Genomic DNA, 20,243 nt, shown 5'->3' on the forward strand with positions numbered 1-20,243 from the left:
CCCTTCTTTTACACTCTCCGTAGGGCTCAAATCTCTTTGTTGGTAGAGGTAAGTCTATCAGTGGTGCTCTTTTAGATCATGTCACCTTTTTCATGCTTCTTTTTCCCACTTTCCCTCAGGATTCTATCGTCTTTCCATTGGAGAAGTTGTGTATTCTTCTTGTGCACGATTGAAGAGCCGGAGTCTTCTCTTGACTTTTTGTACTTTCGTCACTTTTTTCAGAATTATATCGTCTTTCCGGTGGTGGGTATTAGAGGGTGCGAGACCGATGAGCTGCGACTCCTAATTTGATGATAACTTGAGGTTTTCTACTGTTAACCGCGTGGTGTCCGCCATTTGTCTCCAATTGCAGGATGTTTTGAAAGATATATGCATTTAGATTGATACGCTTTGATAAAAGGTGACTTGTGACGTGGCTATCCTTCTCTTTTTGTAAACTCTTGCTCTTGAAGAAGTAATATATTCGGGTGGAGAATATTTTCCCTCCGTGATTGCGTCAAAAAAAATCACGCTATGTCGATTCCGGATTACATATGGACTACTACTACGAGCTGAGGTCTCACAATAATCCGAGAAATGGAATCCTCGTCTGCTGTTTCTACGGGTGAAAACCGGAGAAAACCATCAGGTTTACGGAAAACAAAAATGAAGATTTCGCACACAAGGCAAGAAGCTGTCCACTGACCCCCACGGCAGCAGCGGCGGGCCCACGCCAACAGCTCGCGGGGTAGCCTCGTGCAGAGTAGCAGAAGCATTTCCGCCACCGAAGTTTTCCATCGATCTGAACGCCCCCACCGGCCGGTCGAGCGCCCCTCCCCTCCCCGTCTTCACCTACCGGCCCCTTCGCCGCCGTCGTCTCCAGCCTCCCTCCACACCCCAAAACCCTAGCCCTGCCACCCACACCGCCGCTCCCCGCCATGGCCACCAACGGCAGCTCCCCGGTACGCCAACGGGCCTCTCAACCCTGTCCAGATATTTCTGGATTTTTCCTGACTTGGTGATTTTTCTGATGATTTCCCTGCGGGATTGTGCAGAGGGTTAGGGACACGGAGAGCAGCCTGGAGAAGGTGAAGCGGCAGCTGTCGTCGGGGTCCGGGAGGTACCTGCTCCAGGGGCCCCTGCTGAAGCGATCTGAGACGGTACTTCCCCGATCATCTTTGGGGTGATGGGTTATATGGGGGTCACTTAGGCGTGTAAATGTTCGATTTCGGTGATAGATTCGGTCTAGTGTAGGGTTTAGGCGTCAAAACTCAATTTAATGTTAGGGTAACCGGTAAGTCGTTCAATTTAATGTTAGGGTAAGTGGTTGATTTAATTTGTTCTTGGTCTGATGAGCAGAGTGTCTTATCTGTTCAAATTCCCAATATAATTTGATTGATATACTATTTGGATTATACTATGAGATTTGAGAGTAGCAGCTAGGAGTACTGCATTGCGCTAATGCGCTGTATCCTTATGCATCAATTAGTGTGTTGTTGTATTAGATTCAAGCAGGGAGAGAAACTGGACCTTATTCCATGTGTACAAGGACGTTTTCTGTCGTAGGTGAAACTGATGGAAATGCTTGTTATGGTATTATGAGATGTACCGTGAGATGATAGTGATAGAAGGGGCAGACTGTTAGGGAGACCTACCATACAAGGGAGGAATTTCTTTGGCCTTCACGTACTTGCGACATACCTAGAGCATACAATTTGATAGCCAGCCTGTGAAAACTTATCTACTAATTTGAGTTTTGAATGACTATTGTCTTCCTTGAAACAGCTACGGAAATGGAACGAAAGATGGATAATACTGGACCCAACATCTGGAAAGATGGAATACAAGTATAAAACTTTGTGTGTTTTGCAAATGAGAAGGCCAGGTAAATTCCTGCAGCCGTCTCGTTATTTAGTTTTTTTTTTCTTGTTGCAGACTTCGGAGGAATGAAACTGCCATTAAGGGAACCATTCTATTTGATGCTTCAAGTACCATCACTTTGTCTCCTGTAAATTTTCAGTAAGATTATTCTCTGAACATATACTATTTTGGAATGTTCTTCTGAAGTTTAATGGTTGTATGTCTAGAATTAACTACCACTTTTTTCTTGCAGAGGTATGCCAAAGTATGACGGCTGCTGTTTCTGTATCCTATATATGTCTCATGATTCTCAAATAGCTTTAAGTCTTTATGTTATTTCACAAGCTAAGTGTGCACTTCTAGTTTTTGTATTCCTTTACTCTAGTAGACATTGGAACTCCTCAGAAAAAGGATTATTTTCTTTGCGCTGAAACTCCTGGTGCTGCCAAAGCTTGGGTATCTACATTGCAGTAAGTTTTCTCATCCACTACTTGTCCAATATAAGGAAAAAAAAAGGAAATCTCGAAATAATTGTCCCAACAACAGAATTAGATCAGAATAAGGAGTAACAGTCAATTCGTTCGAAATGAGACAAAAAAAGAGAGGTTAGAGACGACTCAAATCATTTAGAAGGATTTTACCTTTGAAGTCTATTAGTCAAAATTAGCCAACTTGAGCCATGAGTATAAATGTAAAAAAACAATTCTGCAAGGAAATTAATGCACGCCATAGTCTAATTTCTATTATTATAGACATAAACAGAAATCATTTTCTCGAGCCGTATGAGAGGAAGAATGAAAGGGAAGTTCCGTCAAGGATATGCTCTGTACAGATGTTTGCAGATTTATTTTTATGCTTCTATAATTATTTTATATTAGTATCTAGTGCAAACGATCAATTCAGCACAAACTCACAAATCCCAATCTGATCCATCCAAACAGTGTGATGGAGAATTACCACTTATATTTGATCATGGGATGCTAGTAGCGCTACTATCCCAGTATAAGCTAGCACTCCTGTGATGCAGATATAAGCGACGTGGTGCATTCCCAGATTCATAGAACAGCTCGTGATGTTTGCACTAGATATGATCCCTTTTGAATTGTTTATTCTAGTAAGGCACAGCTAGAAGATAAAGCTTTTGAATGAATTCAAGAGTTATATGTCGCCATGAACTGCTTTCAACTTTGGGATTATGTCCTCTGATATAATCTGAGTTCATATATACTCGAACTTTTTGGTACTAATGATATCTATAATTATCAGTGCAACTCAGTTAGTACTACAAGCACATAAAGAGGCAGTAAATTCTCTGGCTGGAAATGGTTCTCCTTCTACATTAGGCACGGTTGCTACTGCAGTTGCTAATGCTAATGCAACTGCTTTGGAGGCCATGAAGGAGATAGAAGCAGCATTGAAGGTTTCAATGAGGGCAGCTTTTGGGTTGGGTACCAATAATTTGAATGAGGGTCAACTTGATGATTTAACCATCATGAAGGTATCGATCTGTTCCTCTGCCTAGCCCTAGATAAACAATTACGTCATCTGGATCTCTTGCCACATACTGTTAATAAGTGGTGCTGTGTGACCATATAATCTGCATGATTCGTCATTTTTGATCTATTATGAGTTACTTGTTGATAACATTAATTTTGTTATTTAAAATATTCATGTTTTAAATGGGGTGCTGCAACAGATGTACAGATGTGCATATTCCTACCTTACGGATCAAACCCACTTCACTTTGCACACTAGCAATAATTTCATACATGTTGCAAACCGCAGTCAATGATAGTGTGTGTTAGTGGTCTCTCTAATGGCTTGTGCTTATATTAGTATCATAAACTACAAATGTGTCGTTGCTCTCAGTTTTTGGTAATAATTTTAGCTCGGTTGCCTTAGGCCACTAATATATTCTCCATAAATTTGGAGCATATTCATAGGTAGAAGAACATAACGCTCCTTGCTTATTATATTTAATTGCGACTTGCCTTCTTTTGTGGCTAAAATTACCACTTTATCTTATGCCATGGCGTCCTTCCGACTCTGTACTGGTCAGCATAATCTTTTGAACGATTACCACCATCGCTAAACGTAATACTCCCTCCGTCCCATATTGACTCAAATTTGCCCAAATATGGATGTATCTATACACAAAAAGCATTTAGATACATGTAATATTTCGTCACTTAATATGGGACGGAGGGAGTAGATGGTTACATCTTTGGCCAATAATTATATGGTGTGCAATAGTAGGTACATGATTCGGTATCCTTGTTATTATATACGTGAGCATTGATTTGATAGTCCTGTACTGTGATTATGTTCCACAGGAGACTCTCCGAGTGAAAGATGAGGAGTTGCAGCATTTGGCTAAGGACATTCGTGCTCGGGATGCTACAATTCAGGAAATAGCAGACAAATTAACAGAGACTGCAGAGGCAGCAGAAGCAGCAGCTTCTGCAGCTCATACAATGGATGAACAGAGACGTCTTCTATGTTCAGAGATCGAGCGCCTGAAAAAAGCAATGGAAACACAAATGGAACAATCTATGCTTAAGGTTAATATTATTATTTTTTATATAATTTTGGATTTTAAGTGCTCTGAACTTCAATGCTAAATATGATTAATGGTTATATGGCAGCTAAGACTATCTGAAGAGAAGGTAATTAGCCTGAGCAAAGAGAAGGACCAATTGCTCAAGGAAAGAGACGCTGCATTCCAGGAGGCTCATATGTGGCGCACTGAACTAGGGAAAGCTAGAGAGCAAGCGGTGATACAGGAAGCAACTATTGCCCGAGCAGAGGAGAAGGTAAGGGTGTGTGAAGCAGATGCAACAGTTCGGATAAAGGAAGCTGCTGAAAATTTGTATGCTGTCGAGAAAGAAAAGGAGGAACTTCTAGCCCTTATTGGTGTTCTCCAATCACAAGTGCAGAGGTTTTTGTCTCATCCCATTCCTTGTACATACAAGTTTAAAGTGAAATCTGCATGGAATATCTACCTATTTATTGACATGAATTTTACATTATGCATAATTGGTGATGATTAAATGGTAAATTGTATTGATGCAGAGAGCAAAGCAGCACAAAACAAGTATGTGAAGAGAGATCTGAATCATGCTCTGGTGCCGACAACTCCCCTCCATTGACCAAGCACGTGGATGCATCAGATGACGACGTGGACAAAGCCTGTGTAAGTGATTCAAGATCAGTCCTGGTTTCCAATGATAGCACTGAAGTTCAACTGGCCGTGGATGGGGTGGACATTCGTCCGATTGGTGATGCGGAGTGGGGTGGCTTCCAGCAGTCAGAAGCGTTGATCGCCGACGTGCGGGAGGTTTCCCCAGAAGCAGAAGGCAGCAGCTTGGATATTCCTGTGGTCAATCCCCCACCGGTCAATGATTGTATTCAGGGAGGGGCAACACATCCCTGAAGGCCTGAATGTCTTCCTTTTGCCAAATACTTTCTTGGGTGGTTGTGATTATTGAGGAGACTTGCAGGGATTTGAATCCTCTCGAGAATTGGTGTTGCAGGCATTTGCACTGCTTCCGGGTTGTGTGTCCATTGTATTTAAATATGCAACTCAATAAAAGATGGTAGTGTTTGGTTGTGTGATTGTAAATTATTCACTTCAGCTCTTTTTGTCAGACTTTTCAACTTCTGTTAATGATAGAAACTGTTTTGAACGTTAAACTTTAGAAACCACATGATACAAAGAACACATGAGATGGAATACCTGGGTCGGGCTAAAAACGTAGAAGTTGTTAAAAGTGTCCTTTATATGCTCCTGGTGAATCTGCCTTCGGACTACATCAAAAGAAAATATGAGGTATTGATATTTGAGTCGATGTTTGAAATCCTTCATAATATAATACGAATTTGTGATACAGATCCTACAATCAAAAGACTTCATTCCTATATGATTTCAAATATCTGAAACAGCTCTAAGAATCAATTGATCCAAACAAGTCCTAAATTAGAAAATGGGGCCAAACACAACTAAACCAGCACACTAAACCTTCTGCAAAACGCAGGTCATACTGTCTGTTCTCGAAATAATAGTAATATGAATCCTTCTCTTGCGAAACAACAGCATTTTAGTGCTGGATACGTGTATGAAAAAAATGACAACTCCACAGGTTAGCGGTTCGGACATGTCAATCTGGTCACATTGCTGTCACAGTTTTACAGAACGACAGCAACTCTGAGCAAGGACTGACTGGTCTTTGAGCTCGCCAGAATAAATACATACAATAAAAACTTACAATGGAGGCGAAATGCAGTTACAATATCAAAACCTTACGTTTCAATGGATTAGCAAACACGCAGGTCAAACTTTCACATGCCACAGCACACCGGACTATTAGACAAAAACACCTGAACCTCTAGTTCTTAGTCTCAGCATCGTTGAGCCCTCTCGGGCTACCAACATTGTTCGGCTGCTCATACTCCTGGCTTGGGAAAACTTCAGACTGCAAGCCAGTCGAGATGTTATTCACATGAAGCCATGTCAGCTCCCACAAGCTGTCACCCCCTATTGTACTCCTCTTCGCAAGGATTCCCTGGCTCTTCATCGCAGCTAGGATGCTCCTGAGAAGATCCGGAATCAGTTCTTGAAGTTTGTCACTTCGCTTACCTCGGACCTTGATCTTGATGTACTTCTCCATTCGACTAAGGACTCCAAGCCACAATTTGCAGAAGCTGCTCAGTCCGAAGAGATCCGGTAATAGTTGAAGATAGACCTTCACTACTAGTTTCATGCCAAGCACAAGGGATCCTTCCATGTTCCTGTAATCCTTTTGCGAGTGATTCTGGCCAATTTCCAGCAAGTCATCCAGCAAGGCAAATATGACAAGATCGAAAGCATGTGACCATGTGGTGGACTGGAGGCATATCCCTTCAGTTGCTGTGAGGCATCGCTGGAGTGAAATTAATGCATGATTTCGCACTTCCTCCCTCTGATCCAAGCTCAACTTTTTCAGTGCTTGCAGCAGTTTGAGCCACATCTCCCTGATTGCTTCCGATCCTTTATCAGCTTCCTCACCTGACCCTTTCGTATCTTGTGACCACCGGGCAAGATTAATGGCAGAGTCAGCCATCAAATCTAGGGCACGGATGGATCTGTCTGTCAGACCAACCCTGGATTCAGCAAACTGTCGTGACGCTTCAATGCAGATGGCATAATTTGATTTTGAAAGGTGCCCCTCTGACATGATAAACATGATAGCCTCGAAGCCTACTCCTGAAGCATCAGGGTGGCGAGCTGTAATGGAGAGCAGCAACACTACAGTTCTCCAACCCATCTGTGATTTTATGTGTCCAGCATTTGCTTTGACAAGGCGTGCAACCTCCTGTGTAATGTTCTCACAGTATGCATCTGCTACTCGTGCATCGAGCTTGAGAACTAATTGCAATGACCTCAGCAACTCATCAGCAAGGTTCTCTTTGTATGGAAGTAACCTCTGGCATATCCGCAGAAGTCCAAAAATAGCTTTCTCCACAAGAGCACATGGCATGACTGTGGACTGAACTATGTTGGCAATATGCTCATATACACCTTGCCAGAGGAGCACAATTCGATCTCGGTTGTTAAGTGTAATGGCAATCAGCAGTTCCAAGCAGAATACTGCTGTGTCCTCATCATCTGGCGAGCTGGCCACCTTTTGAGGCCGGCCTGCAGCCCATATTAATGCTCTAGCAAGTTGCAATAGTGAATCAGGCTGCAAGAATTTGCTCTCTGTAAATATACTATCAATGCGGCATTTCTGGATTGTCTGAAGAGTCCTCTGGTGGGCAGCGAGTTGCTGCTCAGTTGGTTGTGATCTTGGTTCTTCACTGTCAAGTGAGAGTAGCTGACTAAATCTTCCCATAAGTCCAGAGGATTTCCGAGGCGTACCCATCACTGGGATATGAGATGTGGAAATTGAGCTAGGGGCAGGCTTTCCTTGGACAGTTTCAGTATAAACTTCTGAATCATCAGCTGCATCACTAGCAACACGGGCAGGAAGAAGCCCTAGCTTATGCAGTCTCAGGATGCAATCCAATACATTCCTCCAGCCAGTACGTATGTAATCCCCATATCTATTAGCTATAGTAAACAATGTTTCAGTTGCCAATCTAGCCTTCAGGTCATCTCCAAAGGCAGTAACTGGCTCCTCAACCAACGAGGTATTCAAAAGAGTGGTGAATTTGCAGAGAGAAACAACAAGATCATCCAAAACGTCTTCAAGATGATGAAATGCTGAGATCTTTGCAATACCCAAGAAGCCATCCACACAGGTCAACAGAACTTCTTCATGTTCCGAATGATCAAATACCACAGCAATGGCAGCAATAGTAGGGCCAGACATGATAGCAAACATATCGTGGTCGAGGAAAGGCTGAGAATCACCAACAATATATGGGGATGTTGACTTGGACTTCCGCATTAGATCTATCCAGCGACTGGGAGACATTTCTAAATATCCCATACCCTGCTCAGGCGTGGTCTTGATCTCATTTCGGCAGATCGCATGGTATAGCTCAGACAACATCTCACGCGGAAGGTCACTACCACCATTTATGTTCCTGTTATTCTTGATGAAATCCTCCTCAGTCATCTTCTTCTTCACCTGCATGTTATGCTGATCAGTGTTCAGCATTATAATTGAGTAAGACAGCAGCAAAGCAGTGTCCTTATTTGCAAAAGCTTGTGGGGCCTGCTCATAGTATCTATCTGAGAAGGCCTCAAGGACCCTCTGTATCTTCTGAGATTCTCCAGGCAGCCGAAATGTCTCCAAAAATAGCCTCAGAGCTGTATCCAAGTTCATCTCCTGGAAGTCAAAGGTCTGTGCAAACTCATGAAGTACCTGAACACAAAACTCATCATGATTGCCCAGAAAATCTCCTACAAGATTCTTATCAAGACCAGCTGTGTAGCGGAAAAAACAAGCTACACTCTGAGGATCAAGCTTCTCAGGCAACAGATGATTGCCTTGAAGGAACTCCAGACCTTTCTTTGGGTCCCTGTTAAAGTGATCAGCACCGATCATTAGCCTCCTCTTGACATACTTCCTCTGACGGACAAATCTCACCCAATGTTGAGGATCCAAAAAGTTCTCGCATTTAACTGTCCAGAAAGGGGCATATTCATCAAGTTCTACAGGCCTGAGTTCAGGGCGAGAGGTTGCATTCCCAATCCGATCAGCCATTCCCTGAATCACAGCAATCAAGCCTTCCAGAGCAAGAATGTGCATAGAAGACAAGGGGCAGTTAATAGGAAATGCACTCTTTGATAGAAGATTTGCAAGCTCCTCAAAAACATTCCTGCAGGTTATGTCACAGTCCAGATTGGCATACATCTCCACCATAAAATTCTTCTGTCGACAGAAGTCTACAAGAGCTTCCATTGCAACCTCCTGTTGATGATATGTTGCTCCAAATCGGGGTTGTGCAAGCCTCAGAATTATACAACAAAAGAAGGCCTCAAGCTGCATCTTGAGTTCAGTTCGGAGGTGATGATAAAGATTTAACACAATGCTGCACACCATTGAAAGAATAAGTGGGCTTATTGATAATCCAAACTGCATTAGGTTCCGGAAAAGCTCATCTTGCACTAATGACAGCAGCTTCGGATGCTTCCCAATTGCAGACCCACCAAGCTCGATCGCTGAATTGATCAACTTTAGGGCAAATAAAGGTAGATCTTCATCAAACCCAATCTGCTCGACAACATTGAGGAGAGAGCACAGGAAATGGAAAATCTCCACCATGCAAGGGATTCCATAAGGCTCCACGATGAGGCCACTACCATCTACAGAATTTTCATCAGATGTACCTGCCTCAGGTGCATAGTTTCCATTTCCATTTTCCATTTCCCTGATCCCAAATGGATGGTTCTTATCCATGCCACCCATCTACAGAGAGTACAATACAAAAAGCAGATCATTAACTGTGCCATGGAGCAAAAATGCTATCTGGTAAAAGGTAAACGGTATGGAAATAAATGCCCAGGAGCTAACCAAACTTCACAAGGAAACCTTTAGTACTCCATTTTACTCAAAGGGTAAAACAGAATGATTCACTCATGTAAAATGGCGGGTTTCATTACCTTACTGTAAATGCAAACACTTGTTGGGCCGAAGCTTTTTTATGCATACTCTTAAAACTAACATACACATTGTAATGTAATCTTTATGATCAATAACCTTCTGAAGCAAATGGTTGGAAGATCCGAAAAGACTGCACCTGCATGACCTTGTTTTGCTCACTCGCAGCTTCAAACACTGGCTTAGGATGTGTTTGGTTTGAACCAATATTGTGTTAGAAGTTATTGATGTTTAGATTACAGCCGGCGTGCCTTTGGTTTGCAACCAACTAACTTAATTAATACTCCCTCTGATCCTAAATTCTTGACTCAAATTTGCCCAATATGGATGTATCTATTCTTAAAAAGCGTCTAGATACATGTAATATTTCGACAACAATTTAGGATCGGAGGGAGTATCTGGTAACTTGAATCAGCTAGTACTCAGTTAGTCGGTTTGATTTCAATTCAGTTCCACGCCAATCTTAATTAACTACAAAATGCCGAATGACAAAGAACACAAACCAGTAGCATATATTTCACCATGCCCACCAATTCACTTCAGAGGAGGTGGTCTGATTAAGTTTGATGCCAGAAGGCTTCCAAGCAGTTGTCTGTGCCTGTGTGCGAGAAAATGCAGGTAAGAGCAGCTGAGCCACGGTACCGATTTATTAGCGGAGCGTTTTGCGCCATAGTTCACCCATATTTTAGCGAGAACAACACTGGGTGTGCCAGACTGCCAGGGCATCATGGCTGAGCCAAAATTTCAGCGCCAATCCAAACAGCTGCCAAATACCATGGGCTAGCCAACTTTTCGGCAAGGTCACCGTTGGTGGTAAACCAAAACACCCTAATTAGCAGCGGAGTGGTAAATTGCATGATTTGCACTGTCAACACTACTGCAGGCTACAGCAGTTAAGCTAGAAGATGCAAAGTAACCAACAGTCCAATAGAATAGTGTTGCAGCAAAGCCACATAGATTGGACACTGGCAAATGTGTTGGGAGGTTGTGAACGATGTTAGCAAAAGATCCAAGGCCCTTAGGGTGGAGCTGTGGTGTATTTAAATGAATAATATGGGCTTACTGCTCTAAAAAGAACATCTCACAACAACGTACATAAATATGTTAGGATCATTCTCTTATGCATTTAGGCATAAAATAAAATTAAACATATAATCTTCTGCTTGTTAGATTTCATATGGTAGACCTATACTCTTGCACATATTAAAGGTGAACTCTGAGGTGTGCAAAACCAACTCATGTGGCACACAGAATCAAAGGATAATTGTGTCAAAATTTCTACAATTATACCCTTGACAAACAGAATTTAAAAGAATATAGATACTCTTTGAAGTAACCACTAACCAGCAAGCATGAATTTAAAGTTCCACAAACAAGCATCCGACTTTAAACCGGTTTCAGCTGTAAATGGCTAAAAACTGGTCGCTCAAACATCAATTGCAGTAGCCACAAACACAACAATATCATGGCATTCAGTATTTACATTATATATTTCAAGAAATATGAAAATTAATCAACTTCACTGCCTCTCAGGCCTACCCGCTGGGTTCTACCGAGTATCACTTGATCTGGACCAGTACAGCATGGTCGATTGAGGTTTATTAATGTATGTGTCTCAATGTTCCAACTTCTAACCCTCCATGCTGGCACTTTAACATAATTAACTCCAATAAAGGCTCTTGCCATCTTGTGTTTCATATTTTACAGCCTCAGTTTGAACCGACATGGTATAACCATATCTCTGGTTCACCACATTGCTGAACAATCTACTTAGCTTCTTAAGTACGGAGTATACTACAATAGCATTTGCTGTGCGCAATGCTATTGAATTCTTGGATACAGCAAAAAAAAAAATACGGAGTACATAAAGTTCAAAAGCTATTTTCAGGAGAGATGAAAATGGCATTTGTAAACTGGTGCATGACTGATCCTAATAATAGCGAAAGCAGAAGTGCACATTGCGAACCAAATACCTCTGGTATGGCTGTACCATCAGCTCCATCATCGCTGCCTATCTGAGGGAGGCGGGCAAAGATATATCGGACGAGCTCATGCATAGCGTAGCGCGAGAACCGCTGCAGGAGCTCGCCCTTGGCGGCGGCCTGGTGTACCACACGGAAACACGTGTTGACAGCGGTGCAGACGTGCTGGTCCCCCAGCGCGGGGGCGGCAGGGGCGCGCAGGCACGCGAGCAGCGCCTGCAGCATCCGCATCAGGACGGCCTCCTCGGCGGCGGCCTCCGCCCCCGCCTCGAACCGGCAGCTGGCGACGGCGTCCACGACCTCCCGCAGCGCGGAGCCCGGGAGGGACGGCCCCGTGAGCGCCATGACCTCGTGGAGCGCGGCGAGCGAGGCCGAGGTGACGGCGGCGCCTGCGTCCTCGGAGCGCACGGCGTCGAGGAAGGGCCGCAGCGATGCGGCCGGGAGCGAGGGCGAGGCCGCGGCGGCGGGGGAGAAGACGAGGCGGCGCAGGGCCTTGAGGGACGAGACGAGCGGGTGGTCGGCGGCCGCGTCGTCGGCGGCCGCGCGCGGGTGGCGTAGGCTGCGGCGCATGACGGCGAGCACGGCGCTGGCCTCGGCGGAGATCGCGCAGGCGAGGCCGCCGGGGTCGGCATCGGCGCGGGGAGGGTGCGGCTCCTCGGCGATGGGGTCGATGCCGCCCGCGTTGAGCAGCCTGGGGCGTCCCATTTTGCGCGGTGGCGGACCCGAGGCAGCTCAGGAGTGGCTAGGGTTGGAGGTGGGGAGGCGGCATGGGAGGTGGATCTGGGGAGTGGCGGAGTGGTGGACGGCGAGGGCGAGGAAGGGGAGAGTGGGGAGTGGGAGTTCGTGCGTGCCTGCTTGCCTTTTTCCCTTCTCGTGTTGGCTTTAATTTTCTTTCCGCTCGCCCGCGCTGGCTGGCTGGCTGGCTGGCGTCGCGTCGGAGAGGTAGCGCCGTGTGCGTTGTTGGGGAAGAGAAAGCAGAGGAGATCGGAAGAGAAAGCAGGGGGAGGGGGAACTCGCGTAGTCGCGGTGGACTTGAACGTCAAGCCCGTGTTTCGTGCTTACTTGGTGCCAAGTTGTTAACGCCTCGCTTCCTAATCCTCGCCCAAGACCCAGGACTCTAGGACTGAGTTTACGGTTATGCGGCTCGTATTTTTCAAATATTCGTGCAGCGAGATATTCAAAAACCTAAGCTAGGTCACATAGTGCAGTCCAAAAAGGCTAAAAAAAACTAATCGTACCAATTTTTCTATCACTAACCACAATTTTGGTTTCACATAACAATCCCGCCACCACACCCAGGCAACGGTGTATCCTGCACCTCATGGATTGTGGTACACACAGTTTATCAATGAACACGCATGCGTGTAAATGCGACAGCCACGCTGAATTGAATGATTGGACCTTGAGTGTGTAAGGCTACGCAAGCGCAAGTCTTAACACAGGGAGAGACTTCGGCATGCCGATGCTCGATGGCTTGAGTGTTTCTCTGCTCACTGGAATCCAAAAACACAAACACGGGAATACGAGAAACGTATGATTAAAATGAAGTGATATAAATACCACGGGAATCAAAAGCACTGAATTGCTCGAGGACATCTTTGACTTACGAATATGATGATATATAAAATAGTTCTTTTTAAAAAAAACACAAGAATTTTATAGATGGCTGTGCTTGATTCCTACAAATAGGAAAGTATCAAAATCCTCATAAACATGGTCAAACCACAACTGAAAGTAAAGTTGTAATGTTCACATGCCAATAATAAATACCATCGTGTCATTGTTCTTGCAATAGATTTTTTTTTAAAGTCTAGTGGATTGTGAAAAATCCATGTTTTTCCTTGAAACTAATAAAAAAAGGAAAAAATCATGTATTTTTTCTTTGCTTCATTCATTTGAATTAAACGGGTGAATAGTGCCGTCAAAGGGAAACAATAATCCACATTACTATGGTTTCGTATGAAATGAAGAGGCCACAAATACAATTGTCTATTCTTCATGCAACTGAATTAAAAAAAATGGTCCAAGTGGATTGTAGAAATCCCGTGTTTTTTTCTCCATTCCTTGAATCAAACAAATAAGGTACTTGGATGTCACATAGAGAAAACACATTATTGGTGAGATTAGGTGATACTTGGTTGGAGCAAGAAAGGAGAGATATAGCGAGAAAATGCACCGAGGCTTTCAGAAGAAATAAAATAGTTGAATTCGTATTCAAAAGTACTTGTTCATGGTTATTATCACATAAGTCACGTGTTGACGGAATATTGCTTGGTCAAATGTTCGGTCAAATGAAACAAAATACACCTATTTTTTAAGAACAGAAAGAGTAGAATTTTTCGCAGCAACACGCCAAGAATCACCTAGTTTAAAATAAGTGAGACATCTATCGAGACCTTCCATATGGTACAAGTTTGCAAATTAGCTTTTACAAAGAAACAGAAAACAAATTTGTTTTTAAAATGCATAAAGTAGTAACAACTTTTTTCAAGAAAGAGCTTTATTATTTAGTCCGAAATAGAAATTTATACAAATTAAATGCTCCACGTGATGCCAAGAAGCAATTGGCGTGCAACCATATTTCGCGCCTCTCTTTCTCTCTCATACTTTTTTGGGATAATTGTGAATACTATGGCAAGGTTGCCAATCGTTAGAACACCACTGAAAATAGTTACTCGTATGAGAAGTCATTCTACCATTCTGAGAAGGTCCAACGGCTTTGATCATGTTCAAATGGCCATATTGACCTTACAAGGAAAGTTGGGTACCTTCAGAAATTCAAAAAGGGTGTGCTGAGCTGGATTCTCTTGTTTCATTAAAAAGAAATGATTCCATCAAAGTCTCCGTCTAGAGAAAACATATAGATGAAGGATTCAATTTACTCGGTGCCATCTACCATCATGACTTCAGCTGATCAAACGCTTTGAGAAGTCTAGTCTTGCAAGCCTCGATCTCGGCATATTCAGGGGAGTTCGGAGTGGAACTGACGATGGCGTAGGCGCCTGCCTTGTCCAAAAACCCCGCAGCTTTATCTGTACATCAGAAGAAAGATGCTCAATCTTCAGGGAATCATATGTGAAACAAGAACTCAACTGACATAAGTGCAGAGATGCAAGAAATAAGCACAACAGCTTGGACATGGGACGTGCTGTAGCTAGTACGTAACACGTAACAGTGTGAGATTAGCAACATAAGTTTATCAACTCCTACAGTCATCGGGTATGATGGGTCTAACAGAGAGCTTCCTTTCTAGCATGCCTTCCTGTGATCCTGTCACATAATCAGTTAGAGACCACAGTTGGAAATCGAAATGGATGAATTCCAGCAATTAATGGCAGCTTGATACTACATACATGCTATTCCCTTCTTGACGGTGTGTATTCTCTAGAACTAACGTTAACTTAAACCATGAGGTGGAACTTGTAGATAACATTAACTCGCAATGATAAAAGGAAATAACTAGTAATATTTTACTCACCAGACTTTGAGAGTGCCACGAGAGCCTTCAGAGCTTCTTTACGTGTTTTATCATCTTTAGCACCTTCCAACACATTCAGGATTTCTTGAGCTCCCCCCATCTCTACCACTTTCATTCTCCTTTCATCTGTGCCCATGGGAAATTAGTACTCCCTCCGCCCAACAAAGGATGTCTCAACTTTGACCAAATTCGAATGCATCTATACACTAAGTCATGTCTAGATACATCCAAATTTTGACAAACTTGAGACATCTTTTGTTGGACGGAGGAAGAACATTCATAGAGTAAAAAAGAAATATAATTAACTGATGAAGAAGGTTTAATACAAAAGAGATGAAGTTAACTGTGATGTACTACTAATGTTTTAGGAGTAGGAATGACACTATGGGTGATTTAGTTACTACAAGACTCCATATGTTTTAGAAAGGGTTGGCACTCAGATTATGTTCTGCAGCTACTGGCCATCAGCTCAAAACCTTTTGAGTAAATTTCACAGAACCACACTTTTTGTGGCAGTTGTCTCACAAAACCACGGTTGTTTGCAATAGTCTCACAATTCACAAAACCACAACTTTTAGGGCAGTTGGTCTCAGAAAACCCTAATCTCGATAATTAAGCTGGTTGATGGTGTTCCCGACAACCCGGGGCCACCAGTCAGATGCCACGTCATCTTCACCAACCCGTTTTCAATGCCCGTTTTCGATGCCACGTCAGCTGCCTTTGCTCTAGTGACAGCTGGTGATGTCTTGGATTGGGTAGAAACTGACGTGGCGTCCAAAACGAGTCGGGAAAGGTGACGTGGCATCTGACTGGTGGCCCCAGGTTGTCGGAAACACCATCAACTAGCTTAATTATCGAGATTAGGTTTTCTGAGACCAACTTCCTCAAAAGTTGTGGTTTTGTGAGACTATTACAAACAACCGTGGTTTTGTGAGACAGCCGCCACAAAAAAGTGTGGTTCTGTGAAATTTACTCAAACCTTTTAGACATGACCTGCATTTGTAACACATAGATCCTTCTGCTGTGAACTAGGGTTAGGGAGGGCAGCACGACTGATTGGAGAGAGGGTCAAATTAGTGACTAGAAGGATGAAGTAGAGAGGAGAGATCGTACTTCGTCTCTCTCAAGGAAAAAGATACACCGAGCATCTTCACACAGAACTGGCCTAACAACCAAATCTGGGCAAAACTTAAATCTAAGGAAATATCCTATCTCTAATTGGCTTAAGCCAAGCTAAGGATAACCTATCTTACATTGATAACTTGCTAATTTCAATTAAATATTCCTAACTTAAAGATAACATGGATTATATTCCAAAACTGGAACCAGCTAGGGCCGGCTGGGCCCAGCACGTGGGTGACCAACCCACATGGCACGTTCACTGATGAACTCTAGCGACTTCTACACCATACACCACATAGATATCAATCCGCAATAGGTCAATGGCACATGTTATAGACTAGCAGTGGTCTTTGAGGTTTGAGAATTTCTGGTAAGTGATAGCAACTTGTCAAGAAGCTCATCAATCAACATCTCCCACGTTGTAGGAGTCCAAGTAACTGGCAAGATGTACAGGTAGGTTACCGCAGGTTATGTGAGGACGATAACTTGGTGGGGAAACACGACCGAGGCAACTAGATGTCAAGTAACTACCTCCAACCTTTAACTTCAGTCATGTTAATTCTTGCAGACTTCGTATGAAAACGGCATTGACAGGATTACCCTGCTGGAAGCTAGAGAAACTAACACCCTTTTTTGGAGGAGGCTTCATTTTTTTTAGATCATCTTGGAGGAGATTCATAGCATCCGTATTAATATTTTCAAGAGGAACAAGTGAAAGAGAATCAATGAAGCACTATTTGTGGACACTATGGTGCCCGTTCCAAAACCTTTGATTACTTTGGGTGCTCTTGTCAAAGTGGTATATCTTTGTAGGCCATTGGACAACAATAGTTCAATTAAAGTGAGAAACCAGACCAAAGCATGAAAAGTAACTGGAGAAAGGAGCATATTGAAAGCTCTAATGGAATCAAAACTCATGATTGAAGTACTGCAGCATAACTGAATATGCTACCAAGTTCTGTCTGGATGCTTAGAGTCAGGTAGCAGAGTTACAGCATTGAGTTGCCTATCATACAGAACTTGGTGGCCTATAACATTAGTAGTACATGACAGTTAACTTCAGCTCTTTTGAATTAAACATTCTTCATCAGTTAACTCTGCCACCTGACTCTAAGCATCCAGACAGAACTTGGTAGCATATTCAGTTATGCTACAGTGCTTCAACACTAATTTTTTTCTTTCTATTCCTCTTATCAATATATGACATATCATTTTTTTTGACCGAAAATATATGACATATCATCATCATGCCTTAAGGAAATCTGTTAAAATAAGTGTCTCTGATTTAGTACAACTTTGTTCTAAATCAGCATCACTTATTATGAATTGGAGGGAGTACAATTTTCAAGTCCAAAGCAAAAAGCAAAAATGCAGCTTCGAAGGGTTCTTGATTAACAAGGTTCTTAATTTCATAATAGAAAAAATGCCACAAATAGTTGGACTGTCCAGATTTTCAGCAAAGAAAATAAATCTGTGATTACAGTACAACAGTGATCAAAAGACTTAAATAATTAACAGCTCCCCTATTCATGTTGTTACGAACTAGTAAAGCAATCCAGGGAACGCCTTCTTGAAAGAAACTAAACCATCCTCAGTGTAGCGACAACTTTAACAAGAATTCAAGAAGTAATATGTGGCAAGTCTAAATGTTGCTCTCTAAACAGGTGAATCTTACAGAGAAATCACATAAGAAATTAAAAAAATGCTTAGATAAAATTGGTTACCATCAACTGCAAAACGAGCTAATCGTGAAGCTCCCATCCGCTTGAACAAGGGATCTTTGACATGCAAAAGCGAAATGGATTGCTGAAGTAGGTTATCCCCTGAAAACTTGTCAGACATAACAACATTTTCAGGTTTGCCACTTGCCAGACTAATGTCCTAAGTTGATAGTACGAGTCAAATATCTAAAAACATCTCAATTTGCAGATCATTAAGTCTTAATCATACCCATGTAAGGAAAGAATTGCCAACCAACAAGGCCAGCGGTTCCTAGGAAGAATATCTTTAACATCCATCCAAATTTTCTCTCAAATTCTTCCTCAAGTGCCCTGTCATCTGTACATCATTTCACAAGTCTATATCAGGATTTCACTCGGAAAACTGTTCACAGAATATCAAAATAATGGAAGTTCACATGTTCTTGTTCACCAATTACTTTCAACATACGTTATAATGGGCGCAAGGCATAGCTCTATGGTGACATAACAGTACGCGGAGATAAAGCATAATCTATGGAAGCAGAACTTGCCATGTCATAGTGATCCAGTAAGGCAATTCCACAGGCGCCACAACCAGTCTGACATGGTGAATTTAAAGCCTACAACTGCAGGTTGTTCTCAGAGAGAACCGGTAGGAGAGCAGCGCAATCAGATCGCACTGTTAACATGCAATTTCTTAGAGAAATTATAACCGTGAGACAGAGAGAAATGATTACATCCACTTCCGTATTCACCTCCTATAAACCAAGCTTACATTCACTGATTGTCTGATCCACATGCATGAAATTCATACAGCAATAAAAAAAATTCACCATCCACAGCGGATAACACAGGATAATTCAAGGACCGTTTCTTGCGAATCTAGATAATCGAAGTAACTACTTCATTCCATGAAGGCGTCCCATGAACAGAAAACAGTAGTGATTTGAGGCAGTGAAACCTGAAAAGAACCCACTGGGAACTGGCTATACCTCTCTCGTCGTAGGTGCAGAACCTGCGGTACAGGCGGAGCCCCGATTCGCCACTCCAACCGAGGGCGGAGGACCCGGTAGGGCAAGGTAGGGCGGTCGCCCTACCTTGATTTTTGCCTGAGTTACGAATTGGCGAATATTAAGGAGATGAAACGGGGAGCTAAAGGGCGGGATCTGTTCGTGGGGTGACGGGAGCGAGAGAAACGAGGGGATATAGATACCTGCGGTGGAGTCGCTCGCACGAGGAGGAAGACGAGAGACGGAGCGAGGAGGCTGGGGCGCTGCTAGGCAGCGGGATGGGAAGGGAGGGGTGGCGGCGCTCGCTCGAAGACGAAGACAAGCGACGCGGCTCATGTTTCCAAGTCTGTCTGACCTCGTCCGAACTTCACACGGTCACATCTTGTTCTCCCCACCCCGACTCCAGATCATCCATGTGGCGACGATTTTCTTGCTGTGGCGACGATTTTCTTGATGGTCATGTTCTTCTACCCTCCTCTGGTGCCGTCGCCGCCAGCAACCACAGGCCAACATTGTTTTTTTTTCCTCCGTGAACCTCACATCTCTCTTCTTCTCTGCTAGTGTGGCTGCCGTCAGCAACCGTTTTTGTCGACAGTCACCTCTTCTAGCATGTCCCTCCCTCTCAGCGTCACCGGCAAAGACCGTCTGAGGTCTCGAAGTCTTCCTGACCCTCTTGGGTTGACCCCTCCCCGTTCCTCCGACCTGATGACCATGGTGTCAAATATCTACGGATGTGTCCATATCTCAAGTGGTTGATTTTTTAAACAACATGTTTTCTTCTTAGTCGATAGTATCAGAGTCACTTCCTTCTCTTTTGTTAATCTTAAAAAAAATGTACATCCAACGACTGAACAATCAACTTATCCCTAACTAAAGTCATGTGATTTAGATATAGCAAACCCGAATATCTTTTCTTAATATGTAAGTATGGAGATGTTTTTGGAAATAAAAAAATACAACTATATATTTACTCTTATAAAGAACTAATTTGATAATCCACCGCCATGTGTTTTATCATTCCGGAA

General features: G+C 43.1%; 3 protein-coding genes across 3 annotated transcripts; 1 reads left to right on the plus strand and 2 right to left on the minus strand.

The window, feature by feature from the left end:
- The first annotated feature begins 744 nt into the window (after window positions 1-744).
- LOC100838255 (switch-associated protein 70) lies at window positions 745-5,532 on the plus strand. Its single transcript, XM_003561424.4, has 10 exons — window positions 745-941; window positions 1,035-1,139; window positions 1,765-1,826; window positions 1,915-1,998; window positions 2,093-2,124; window positions 2,228-2,309; window positions 3,106-3,337; window positions 4,173-4,400; window positions 4,485-4,777; window positions 4,912-5,532. The coding sequence occupies exons 1-10, from the start codon at window positions 918-920 to the stop codon at window positions 5,270-5,272; spliced, it is 1,503 nt and encodes a 500-aa protein (XP_003561472.1). The 5' UTR covers window positions 745-917; the 3' UTR covers window positions 5,273-5,532.
- Window positions 5,533-5,887: 355 nt separating this feature from the next.
- LOC100840992 (ARF guanine-nucleotide exchange factor GNOM) lies at window positions 5,888-12,757 on the minus strand. The gene is made up of 2 exons (XM_003561430.4): window positions 11,900-12,757; window positions 5,888-9,734 (listed from the first exon to the last, which is right to left on the minus strand). Exons 1-2 carry the CDS (start codon window positions 12,611-12,613, stop codon window positions 6,225-6,227), a joined length of 4,224 nt encoding a protein of 1,407 aa, XP_003561478.1. The 5' UTR covers window positions 12,614-12,757; the 3' UTR covers window positions 5,888-6,224.
- A 1,928-nt stretch (window positions 12,758-14,685) lies between these two features.
- LOC100841601 lies at window positions 14,686-19,767 on the minus strand. The gene is made up of 6 exons (XM_003561432.4): window positions 19,422-19,767; window positions 19,201-19,317; window positions 18,459-18,566; window positions 18,233-18,331; window positions 15,387-15,512; window positions 14,686-14,940 (listed from the first exon to the last, which is right to left on the minus strand). The coding sequence occupies exons 1-6, from the start codon at window positions 19,552-19,554 to the stop codon at window positions 14,807-14,809; spliced, it is 717 nt and encodes a 238-aa protein (XP_003561480.1). The 5' UTR covers window positions 19,555-19,767; the 3' UTR covers window positions 14,686-14,806.
- Between the last annotated feature and the right edge of the window lie 476 nt (window positions 19,768-20,243).

Source organism: Brachypodium distachyon, chromosome 1, assembly GCF_000005505.3.
Source record: "Brachypodium distachyon strain Bd21 chromosome 1, Brachypodium_distachyon_v3.0, whole genome shotgun sequence".
In the NCBI taxonomy this organism is placed as follows: domain Eukaryota; kingdom Viridiplantae; phylum Streptophyta; class Magnoliopsida; order Poales; family Poaceae; genus Brachypodium; species Brachypodium distachyon.